Raw genomic sequence first — 13,108 nt, forward strand, 5'->3', positions numbered from 1 at the left:
TGGAGTACGAATCGGACTATGGGCATAAAAATATCGTCATAATGACTTATTATTTTCAGCAGAATTCTGATACAAATTTCTTTTAATATATAATCTTAGCTCATCGTGGGCAAGATTCTAAACCACAGTTTTGTTGCGTTGTAGCATTGAAACAAAAAAAAAATCACTGTAAATCGTATTATCTATATATATATAATTGGAGTTTGGTAAATTTGTTCCCTAAGATCTCAGAAACTACCCGGCAGATTTGGCTGAAACTTTCACCGTTTGTTGTTTTGGTACTGGGGAGGTTTGTAGACCAGTTCGAAAAAAATCTGATTGATAGTTCCTTTTTTATTCTAATTTTCCCAAATTTTCGCATAAATGCCCCAGTATGACGGTGAAAAAATACGTGCACATATTAAAATTGTGTGTCCATCGAAAGCGCTTATTTTTCTGCTGAATATGGCATCTGTTAGAAAGTTCTAAGTTGTATGAAAAACGAGTTATGAGCTTTTTATGGTCCATGTTCGAAGGCTTTCCTAAACCCAATTCATTATTTAGTGTATCATCTCAACTCCCAGTTCATAGTTAGAATTGTTGAATGTTTTTGTGTTTCGTCTGACTGTTTGAGGCTTTTCTCAAGTCAAATCTTAAAGTAACGTTTTTCCCCCAAGATTGGCTAATAATACTAGATTTGGTTGATTATTTTCCATTTCAACGGAATTTTAGTGTAATTAATGGGTTTTTTCTTTTATTATTTGTGCTGATTGGATTTTTTAATCATTATCCAATCTAACAGCAGAAACCTCGCCAAAATTAATGCAGAAAGATTTCAGTAGCGGATGCATTTGGCAGTTTTTTCAACTGTCGCGGTTTTTGAAGTCAAAGACTGCGTCATAATGTTTCTCAGCTTTCACCATGTGAACAAATTATCGCCAATCAAAGAATCTTTAAAAAAAAAATTTTTATTGTGTTAAAAAATCCAGCAACTAAATTAGGCAAATCCATAAACAGCACAAAAACTTCCATTAGTTTTCCTTTTTGCACAATTTCAAACAATCGCCAAATTTTACTACTTATTTTGGGAGCATTTCGGATGAAACTCTTTAGCGCCATTTTATGGTGGCCAAAAGTATCTCAGCATCTGGCGACAATTTCTCTGTAACGAAAATTAATATCATATCGTTTTACAAAGTAAGGAAAGGAGGGGGAGCATCATCGAAGGTATCCCAAAACAATTCCCGCAAATTCGGTAAAATCGCACCAAGAGCCCACAATGATTGAAATTTCCCAAAATAACTAAAGCAAGTATAAGAGGAGATTACGAGCACGGCTACAATTTTTTAAACACTTCGTACTTCAATAGCCATACAGAGAAGGTTTTAGACTCCATGTTCATACTGTGGAAATTTGTATATGCTTAAATATCGTGCTTTTGTTTCTAAATCAATACTTATTTCGTTCTTTATACTTATTGCTATTTTAGTTTTATGGATAAGGAAGAAACTCGGTTTTTAATCACGTCAAAAAGATGTGTTTTAAATTCTTTCACTTAAAACAGAAAACAAAAGCAAGTAACGATTTTTTCTCATAATTATTACTGACCCAGGCAACGCCGGGTACTTTTGCTAGTCGTATATATTATTTCTTAAAGTGGTTTTTTTGTAGATTCGCCATAACTTCTTTAATTTTTCATCAAACTTCAAAAGTAAGCCATTATTTTAAAGATTTTTTTCACCGCTATGAGCAAAAAATCGGCAAACAAATCATTTTTGCTATGCCAGAAATTAAATTTTTTGGGAGGGCGGAAATTCCTAATTTTCGGAATGGAACTCCACATTTTACTGAATGGAACTCAAAATTCTGTCTAATGATAATAATTTTGCAGAATCGTCAGACAAAATTAGGCGAATAAGGAAAGTTTTGGGAGGTCACAGTGACCTCCTGTGACCTCCCATCGGATGTTTCATGGAGCTTGTTAAAAAAATAGCAATCCAACACGGTTGAAGTTCAAAATTTATTTTATAGTGAAAGCGGGGGGAAGGAGGATATTATTGTATTGTTACTGTATGTATAGTTCAAAGTCTGATAGTATAGATAATGATTTCTTTTAGTACACTAAAAAACGTTGACATTCGAAAAAAAAATATTTCATAGATAATGAAAGCAAATTCAGAGCGACTATTCAAAAGTTGTCATACTGTACTCTTTTGTAAGGATTTTATATCAGTCTAAATTTACAATGAAAAACGAAGATAAAAGATAAACTGATTTCGCAAATATTTGAATCTTTCATAATAAAAATATCAATAAACTGTTCATAAAGTATTAGTAATATGATACGAATTTTCGAGATTAGGTTTTCCATTTCTATAATGATGAAAACATGATTGATTCGAGGGTCTTATTATTCCCCTATTCATTTACTTAATGTATTTTTTTAAGTAATGGCAACTTTAGGGTGGTATGGTCTTACCATTATTTGCTTCTTGGTTGAATGTTCAAACACTGAAATTCAGCACAATTCCCAAATTATTCTCCATCCTTTTGCCGTGCAGTACTTAAATTTGTTACCGCGCTAACGTTAAATTACAGTTTATTATAAAGCATTTCATTTACCATTGAAAAAGACTATCGATCTAACAAATAATCAAAAATTTTATGTTTCCGAAAGAAAAAAGGCAATTTCTACTGACTTGCGATGAACGGAAATTTAGTCATTTTCTTCACAGGCATTTTTTTGAAAACAATTTTCAAATTTAAAAACTACCACTGCGGATTTAGAATTATAAAAATTTTTATTATCAACCAGACTGAAAAATAAAGCGTTCAACTTAATTCATAGATCAACCATCATTTTGTATCCCAAGTTGAAACATTATCCGCATATCACGAAAATGTACAACAGGAGTATCTTTGATTCTGTGCAATTTTTGCTTTTGCTGAACGGGATAGACACCTATCGCAATTTCACTCCATCAAAACAAAAAGTTAGAAAGCTAATGATGTTTATTTGGTGGTTTATTTTTATTTTATCTTTCATTACCTGGATATTTTCTACTACTAACTTGCGGCATGAAGCTACCCAGAACGAAGTAGCTCTAGTGTTTTCGATGGCTCTAGGTATTTTTTTTCGGTTGGCTCTGGTTATGAAAGGTAAAGAATTTAAGATTTTGTTGGAAAATTTGAAACCTCTGGATACAACGACAAAACACCAACTAAAGTGCTTAGTTTACAGAAAACGTATAACTTATTTCTACGCGTTTTCAACTTCGTTTATCTTGAGTAACACCATCACCATTTTTTTATTTTCTGAAAGGGATTCTTTATTGGATATCTCGACGAAAAAATGGCCCATTTGGAAAGAAATTCTTAAATTAAATGATAAAGAAGCCACTACTGTGCTTTATTATCTTGGCATAGCCAATATGTTACTCTATTATGTACCGGTAGTCGCTTCCTTCAACATGTTCGTCATATTTTCTGCATTCCTTGCATGGTATTCAAAGGAACTTCTGAAGGAATTTGTTGTTCAACTGCGTTCCTGTCAAACTTTTCTAAATTTTTCGGAATGCCTCAAACGTTACGAAAAGATTACAAGCATTGTTTTTGCAATTGATAAATCTTTGAATTCTCTGATTTTGCTCTCTGCGATCTTTGTTTCTACTGCCCTATACTTCGTTGCATTCGATATTTTCAATCTCAACCAGACTGCCTCTGTGCAAAATATTGCAGCAATATTTTCGACAATGTACAGGATATTGGTGCTCTTTGTGATGATGTATTTTGCTGCTCAAATACCCGCTGCAAATACTGAAGTCTACAACACTATTACTATAATGCCAGATCAAAACAATTTCTCAAGTGATAAAGTCGTTCTTCTATTGAAGATACAGCAAGGTGCTGGATTAACTGTTGGTGGTATGGTTACAATCAAAAGCGGTTTATTCTTGTCTCTAATGGGAACGATTGTTACTTACTGCTTGCTTCTAAAAAACTTTCCAACTCAATAAGACCACAATCAAGTGCTGTTATTTGTATTTCAAACACTGAAAATTGTCTTACTGTAATTTAGGTGATCTGTACGGATGAAGTTCTGATCATAATCTTTAACTTTTGTCTATAAAAGGATCAATCAATCTTTCTGCTTAGTTTTCAAATTTTCTTCTCTTCTAGTTTTGTTACACTAGTAATAGTTAATGATGTATTTCCTAATTAAATAATAATTCCCTTGTATAAAAGCGCGAGACAGTATATAATACGCTTTAGAAAAAATATCATATTAACACGTAATATTGTAAATATAACGATATGAAAAAACAATCATTTACATCTTAAAATCATGTATTGTTCGCGAGAGTTTCATCATTTATTTATTCGTGATTTTAAAGGTAAAAAATAGTAAAATATCAATAGTTTGCTATACATTTCCTATTTCAGTAAGAGTTTATGCTTAAAAACGCGAAACGGTTTATAGTAGGATTGAGGAAAACCCTCCCAGAATTTTGTGACTTTTTTATTTTAATTTATACCGACGCTTTGAAAATATTAGCTAGAATTACCAGCAACATTTCAAACGTCACTTCCAATGCAAGAGGGTAAGAATTCAAAACTGGCCAAATTTTCAGGTGAGGTGTTAGGAAAATTTTAACTTTGTACTTCATTTTAATTCTCATTTATCTGAAGACTCAAAGTAATATTTTTGCCTACATTTTTTTAAATAACGTATGTGGTAAATCGATGGGGGTAAACTGCATACTTTTGGGCACTTTTTCGATCCGCTGGGCAATCCTGATTAGTTCACACGCAATAAGTAGGCAATCTTACTTAAGCGTTTTCTTTACAGCTTTTACCTCATTATTTATGATAATTTTTGGAAACTTGATGAGGGTAAACTACTCATTTTTGGGCGTTTTTTAGCATCTCGCAATCTTGATTAGGGACCAAAAAATGTAGACAATCTTACTTTAGCGTTTTATTTAGAGCTTTCACTTTTCATTTATTACAACAATTTCCAGAAACTCAGTGAGGGGTAAATTATCTCCGTCTTCGGACACCTTTTAGCCCCTTACAAACCCTGATTAGGGACCCGGAAACGGTAGGCAACCAAATTTAAACGTTTTATTTCCATCTTTTATTCTTCATTTTTAACAACAATTTTCGGAAACTCGATGAGAGTAAATTATTTTTATCACTTTTATATTAAGGGTTATTATTACGTGCAATAAGTAAATCAAAGAAAATAACAATAGTAAAAATTAAATTCGAATCAACCTCCAGAGTTTTTAAATAAGAAATTATCTTAAGCACAAATATGTTCTACTTCCATAACCGGATGAAAATTTCGTGATTAAATTGAAAACTAACGTAAATGAATTCTCAATAAAATGCAGCATAGTTTTCCAAACTTCAGAAATTACGAACTTCGCAGACCCCCCTCCCTCCCTCCCTCCCTCCCTCCCAGCGCGCAAAATAAAAAAAAAAAAAAAAAAGATTTGACAAAGTGTAATCTATTTGTTTTCTAATATACAAGATAACAAGATATATGTTCCAAGAACTTTTTTTAATCCTCATAAATAATGTGGCTTTCTTTTTGAATTAAAATATCGTTAATCGTCCTTCAATCTTAATTATATTTAAAGTTTTTAAAGTTTTAGCTGGATAGCACCGCGGACTCCCAGGGCCGTAGACCACAGTTTGGGAAATTCTGAAATACAGCATATTTCAAGGCTACAATGAAGCCTCTTCACTAGTACAAACGAGCTGATGTGTGCATCACATGATTTCCTTTTACAGCAATTTAATGTTATTTTCCGAATATTGCAATTTTAATGTGATTCAAGAGTTAACTCTCTAAATATCACCAACAATGGCCACATTGAAACCAGGTTTTAAAAAAAAACGCCAAATTTGTCGCCAAACTGGCGACAAAAATTGGCGAACAAAAGACTGGCGATGTATCGCCAAGTGCCCGCCAAATTATAACACCACTTGAGTTTGCATCGAAATTAACAATGATTTCCACCCAAAAAGGGGGCAAAATACCCCTTTAGAGACTCCCGAATGCAGCCAAAAGGGGAGGTGCACAACTTGATCCCACTAGGAGTCTACGTACCTAATTTCAACTTTCTAGGATATACCGTTCTTGAGTTATGTGACATACATACGTACATACAGACGTCACGAGAAAACTCGTTGTAATTAACTCTGGAAACGTCAAAATGGATATTTCTGGAGTCTATACGTTCTTAGGAACATATGTACGTGTGGTCGGGTTGAGAAAAAAACTCAACATTCATTTGGGGGTGAGCAAAATGGAAATTTAAGCCCGATTTTTGAGTGAAATTTTTTTTGCGAATACAATACTTCCTTTTTTGTAAAAGGAAGTAAAAATTCAGCACGCAGCCAGAATTCCGTGGGAGAACTGTTCTCTCTCACGACCAAAAGATATGTATGCTTTTTTTACGTTTGTTTTTCAATATAATCGTGCTGTAGCACAAAGCTTATTAGATCATTTTACCTTGAAATTTTCATGTTCGGTTACAGCCAAAAAGCTGTATGAGTAGCGTTTAAAACATTTTCAAGTATTACTTACCATAACATGAACTGCAAAATAACCCAGGTTTGATATCCTTCGTTAAAAATTCAAACGTTTGTGGCTTGCAGACACTTCCAATAGGATAAATTGCTTTCAAACTTTTTAAACTGTGTTTCTCAGCTGGAAAAAGGTTGAGTACAATTACCCAAAATATTTTACCAAAAATATTTTTCATAAAATCGGAAATAGTGAAATGAATTTACTCTGAGAAAATCGTTAAAATACGTTGCATAAATATCTAACATTGCTTTATGGTATGTATGTGAGAGTCAATTACAAAATTATATTTGTTACCGTGTCCCATTAGAAGAAAAATGAAATGTTTAGTTTACCACAAAATGGTTGAAAGTATCAATATCTGACGACTTATGAAGGGTACATATTATGTTCCAAAGAAAGCAATTACGTATATATTTGCTTAAAATAGTATAATTTCTCAAAATATATTTTTGTAAAATTTTTATATTTATGGTCCTTTTCTACGATTATATTTAAGGATTTTAAGGATACGTTTTTTAAGGATAATTACATTAAAAAAAAATCACCTGCTGTCAAATTCATCTGGACGTTTTGTTATCGAAAATGGCAACAAAATTGTTATTAAAAAAAAAAATTAAGCTTTCTCGAATAGAATGCGTTTGTTTTTAATCAAAAAAAAAAAAAAAAGCAAAGCATAAACTAGAAGTAAAAAAATAAAAGCTGTTTTAATTAATTAATCAAAATGTATTTGATTAAAATAATTTCCACATTGAAATGTTTATTAAACTCACATTACAAAAATATATGACTCGCAGTTTCTTTTGAAATGGATAAAGCTTCTGTAGCGAACAGTAATAGTATCTATCTCAGAAGATAAATAGTGAATTTTTAACAAATAAAAATTTAAAATGTATGTTCAAAGAATTTATGAAAGTAAAGAATCACTTTGTCGCAAGAGTTCTGACAGAGGCACATAGTGGCTCTAAATATTATATAAGAAAATTAACCAGCACCAATAGAATAATAAAATCTTTTTCCGAAATTATCAAAGGCAACGATATACGTAAGCAATAGGTGTTTCAAAAGAAACTGTTTAGGATCATTCCACCAAAAAGTCAACACTCTGTCCCGCACGTGACGGTTCATATATTTCATTAAAATGTAATATTTTTGAAGGGTAAGGTCAAAATATTTTGCTATAAAGAAACAGCACGTAAGTTTGTAATTCATTAAACAGAAAAAAAAACTGTTCATTAATACGTATCTTAAAATATTATTTTTAATGAAATATATGAGACGGCACGTGCGGGGGGGGGGGGACAAAATGACCGTTTTCCATGGAATGGCCCTTGTTAAGAATACTATATTTTATGTAAAATAGCGGAATTTAGTGAAAATGAAATTAAAATCAATAGTATTATCCTTTAAGAGCAAAGATGACTAGCCTGAATGTGAGCGTTTTCGTAAACAACTAATACGGTTTGGTTGTGATTTAAAAATACAACTGATCTAAATATTATTTTATTCAATTATGTATTTGTTTATTGAATGTACAAAAATAATAAATTAAAAGCATCCCCCCCCCCCCAAAAAAAAAGAGCAAGTGAATAAATAAATAAATCACTTGGGATGTATTTTTTCTGCTGCATTCTATCAACTGCACTGCTTGTTATTGAAGTTGCTGTGATTCCAAACTTATCCACTATGTCCCAAAAGCGAGTTGGAGTCTCTTCAAAAGGAAGGCCGTCATAAATGACAAGCGTTAAGCCAAGATATAGTGTGCTTATATGCATATTCCACGAAATCCAGCCAACCTTAAAAAGATAGAAACAATAGCTGTATTTACTAAAAGCGCAATTTTTTATTTTAGTAATTCAAATTAAAAAAAAAAGTCTAAGAAACTTTGTTAACAAATAATTTTTATGATGAAACATTACAAAAGTATATTTTGTGTTTTAAATGTGACAGTAATAAGCAAAGGGATGTGAGCGGACTTTTTAAAAGTTTTGAGAAAAACGCATTGGAAGTTCAGATTCTAGATTGGCTTTCAATGATTTTTTTTTCCTAAATCGTGCTGCATAAATATCGTATTTTCTGATGAAAAAAAAAAAACTTTTATTTGGACGGACCAGATGATTTTCACCATTACTGGTTATGATTTGAACCTTTTTTTTTTCCCCAAACGACAATTCGGAGGTGGTTTTATGATAGATGTTGGGCGGTTTTGCAGATAAAGGAGCATCACCAATTAATGAGTTTACTTTCAAAACGGATTATATCCACTTAAAAAAAAAACTTTTTTTTTTTTTTTCGTTTTCAGAATCTCTAGTATAAGCCCTATCGACCCATGAATTTCTTCCCTTTCGAAGTGTTTTATACCTGTTGTTAAAAAATACGTAAACAGTGGTTTTACCACCTAAACCGCGTGTATCCATCACCTTATTTCTCCCCATGTCTTTTACAGCAAAGTAGAACTTATCCCTTATTTGCCGGTATCCACTCATTCACTTTCATAAAAGGGCACACATCTAAATTTCAATTTGCCACTTCTAATTCAAAAGTTGTTCACAAATAAAATAGCGGAGCGAGACGCTTGCTGAGCATTTCCAATCAAGCATAATACCCGTGCATATTAAGAAGATCGCAGCGCCTTGTGCAAGTGTGTTATCAATTAGGCAAGCGGCGACTTCAAATTGTGATTAATAAATTAATATTACATAATTGATATCACTATTAAATTGGGATTAGTTAACGATTAAATTGCGATTTATTGAAAAATTGTGATTAATTGTGATAAAAATAGTGATCTATCAATACCTATATATACAAAGTTGTTATTTGAATCGGCTTGGGCGATTTCATTTTGTTCATACTTAATTGGATCAAAGGTCTTTTTTTTGTTGAAATGTTCAATGAAAAGAATAAAGTAAGTAGGAAGGAATATAGAAGAGTAAAAAAATATTATATTAAAAAACGTTGAATATTTTGTTTCAATTTTTAAGTTGAATTCTAAAGAAAATGCGTTTTTTTTTTTTTTTTTTTTTTTTTTTTTTTTGCAAAAAGGAATATATTCAAAATAAAATTGACAATTTAGGTCAGATAAAATAGTGAAAAAATTAAGACTTGTGTCATTAGTCACTTGTTATTATACCGAAACATAGTAGAAAATTCGAAATTCTAAGTGTTTGTGTGTTCTAACAGTGTTTGTGTGTAAGATGTTTTTTTCGTTTTGCCAAAAAAATATAAAACTGAATATAATCCGTTTTGAAAGTAAACTAGAAAATGCGTGTTATTTTGCAAAAGGGATGATATCCACTGTTTTACACCAAAAGGGAATATATCCAATGGCAATTCAAGTCTGATAAAATTGAGGAAAAATTCCTAGACTTAAGCCAATCGTCATTTGTTATTCTACCAAAACATTGTAAAAAATTCGAAATTCTAACAGTTAGTGTTTGTGAGTAAAATATTTTTTTCGTTTTGCCAAAAAAAACATAAAACTGGATAGAATCCGTTTTGAAAGTAAACTCCTCAATAATTGTGTCCAATCGAGATCAATCCTGCTGTATAGCAGCACCTACCAGGGACACTAGTTGTATCTCTTGCTCCGAAACAGAGGGAAGGTTCTCCTACCACTTGTACAGGTTGTCTCGAAATTTTTATTTTTGGCACTTTACATCCCTTTGCTACTCACTTCTTTAAATGATATTGTTTATTAAATGGCTTCAACTAGGAACAATAAATTTCTAAACAATTAATCTTAAAAGTAACTTTCTCGGTGTCCCCGACGTTTTGCCGGCGCAAAATTTTCTTACTCCCGTTTCTCACTTTCAATCTCACTTTATAAGTTTTCATCATTGAATGTTTCAATGAGAGGTGGAACGAAACTTTAGTGTCGGCAAAACGAGGGTAAACCCATTGAGAAGAGATAAAATGGATGGAGTGAAGACTTCCATTCATGAGATCAAGACACCCACGTGTTAGATTTTAAAGCAAAGCATTGGAAGAAATCATGTTTCTTTCGCTTGTTTCACGCAAAATGTGCCAATCATTTATCGTTGTTGAATTACGTGACTTGGGATCTTTGGGTTAGCTTTTGCTAAGCCGATGAATGGACTTGCTCCTTCCATTTTAATTCCTGTTCTTCGGGTAAACCAAATTTCTCATGTTTTACGATGATTAAAAAAATATTTTTAGCAAATTGATAAATGATTATCTATTACTATATAAGGTAAATACGCCGAAAAATAAACAAATGTGCTGCTACTTACTGGGGAATAACATAGCAAAACGTCATCCCTTGTGCAGTCCCAGAACAGCCCAAAATCTCTTAAAGGTGCTAAAATTGACTAAAATCAATCATCAAATTAGTACTTACATTTATTTGATACTACCTTCTAGTAATAAAGTGAAGTCCTTTGTGCAGAGAAGTAAAAGGAAATTCAGGGGTGCCCCCCTAGGCAGGGAGGTCATGGCGCAGACTGCGCCATTGAAATTTTTAGGGGGTGGTGTTTTTAGGGGTAGTTTTCACTTTTGGAGGGAGGGGAATCTTCATGATATTTAGAGAGGTGCGCCCTTGCTCTTAGGGGGGTGGACACCCCTGGAAAATAACCAATGTTTTTAGCATAAAATAACAGATTACTGCAGACACATGTTTCGGGGTTTCAAGGAATCCTCTTTTCAATGTAAAATCGTAAGCTTTTGGATGTAAAGACATCTGGTAAAAGTCTTTACCAGTGCTTTTACCAACGCGGATCGAGTGAACCTTCAAAGTGAGTCAATTGAAGAAAGATTCACTGACCCTATTATTTGGTTGGTTGGTTCTATTGGTTTTAATGGCGCAAGAGCCTTAGGCTATACTGCTCCGAACGAAAGATACATTTGGATTTTAGTGAACCACTCTTTTTATGCACTGGTGAAGAGGATTGTGTTGATAGCCTCGAAACAGCTGTTTGCCGAGTTTTCAACTCTTCAAATAGGTATTTGTACTTTTATTCACGTTGACTTATTTTACTCAGAATCTATATTTCCACAAAAGCATTCATTAAAAACAATAAGGCAACATACTAAACCAAAAAGGGAAATAATCATATCATTTCTCATCTTCAAGCAAAATGGCAAAAAATAATGTTCGGTACAATATTTTTTTTTCCAGAAAAATAAAATTAATACTTTCTAATTTTATTTATTTTAATTGATGAAATTTCAATACATTTCAGTCGAATAATTAAATAGTAGAAAAACTCATGAACTTAAAAACTGCTTTCCAACTATGAAGTTCTAAAAAAAGAGATTAATTTGAAAATTACGTTGCTTAAAAACTTGGAAAAAACGTTAAAAATAATTTCGATCTTAGGATTATTTGTGGATTATGTATAGATTTAATGCTGGGGCCCGGCAAAGTACTTAAAATAAAACTTAAGTTAAAAATATAATAAAAAAATATTAATGATATTTATTTTTATTATTTTATTATTTTATTATTTTAAATAAAAAATATAAAATAATACTAAAAAAAGGGAGAAAAAGTTTTAAATGTCTTACGAGTAACGGTTTTGTTTAAAAATAAAAACATAAATTTCATAAAAACGATATCAGATTTTTGAAAGTAGAAGTAAACAAATATTTTAAGTAGCTTTTTTTTTTTTTTTTTTGGTTGTAGCTAAAGTAATTATCTTTAGACTATTACCAACGCTGCTGCATCTCGTGAGCGCCAACTTTGCTTACACACAAGTAAACTTGGCTCAAGTGTTAGAATTGCTATTCTATGTTTTTATTACAAAAACATTCAAGAAATCTGCAAGTACAAATCGACGATTAAGCAATAGTTTTAGTTATAAGCTATATTTCTGAAGAAATTTACCATTAACCTAATTATGCTTCCATTCATCAAGATCTGAGAAAAAAAATTTCTCTCGACTTGATAAAAACAGAAACCCTGCTAGTATAATACAATAAAATTAACAAATATTTCAAAGGTTTATTTTCACAACTGTTTTACGTTTTTAAATTTATTGATTGTTATGTTTTAATTGTATTGATTTTAAATGAACCAGAAATCGCATGTTTTTGTGCAAATAAAACAATTAGAAAGACGTTTCAGACATAAGGGGAAAAAAACTTTTTTACTCACTCCATGTGAATGAATTATGGCTTTGGGAGCTCCTGTTGTACCAGAGGTAAAATTAATTACCAAAGGAGTGGAAAACGGAACTTGCTCAAAAATTATATTAGCTCCACATTTATTAATCTTTTCTCTGGCTGATCTAAGAAAATCTTCAATGGGTACGCTAAGAAGAAAAAATATTCAAATAATCAAAACAAGCGTGTGGTTGTCAAGCCATCATTTTTAATTCCAAATTAAGAATGCTAATTTTTGTTGATATTTCACATTACTAGTACCATATATTTTCACAATTTTTAGATTTTTTTTGAGCAATCACGATTACTTATTGCTTTCATTTAACTGTTTTGAGGTCCTATCATTTTATTTTCCCGTCAGCACCCTCCGCAGCATCACCGTTGACCGGCTCCTCACGATGCTGCTCC

The 13,108-nt window shown here is 31.9% G+C and overlaps 1 protein-coding gene across 1 annotated transcript in view; it reads right to left on the reverse strand.

The window, feature by feature from the left end:
• Nucleotides 1–13,108, reverse strand: part of LOC129216599 (acetoacetyl-CoA synthetase-like) — a 39,654-nt gene that overhangs the window by 11,853 nt on the left and 14,693 nt on the right. The window contains exons 8-10 of the mRNA XM_054850814.1: nucleotides 12,753–12,849; nucleotides 8,184–8,373; nucleotides 6,578–6,700 (exon numbers count right to left, since the gene is read on the reverse strand). Of these exons, the coding sequence (XP_054706789.1) occupies nucleotides 6,578–6,700; nucleotides 8,184–8,373; nucleotides 12,753–12,849 (410 nt within the window). The remainder of the gene's footprint in view (nucleotides 1–6,577; nucleotides 6,701–8,183; nucleotides 8,374–12,752; nucleotides 12,850–13,108) is intronic.

This window comes from Uloborus diversus, chromosome 2 (assembly GCF_026930045.1).
Source record: "Uloborus diversus isolate 005 chromosome 2, Udiv.v.3.1, whole genome shotgun sequence".
Taxonomy (NCBI): Eukaryota; Metazoa; Arthropoda; class Arachnida; order Araneae; family Uloboridae; genus Uloborus; species Uloborus diversus.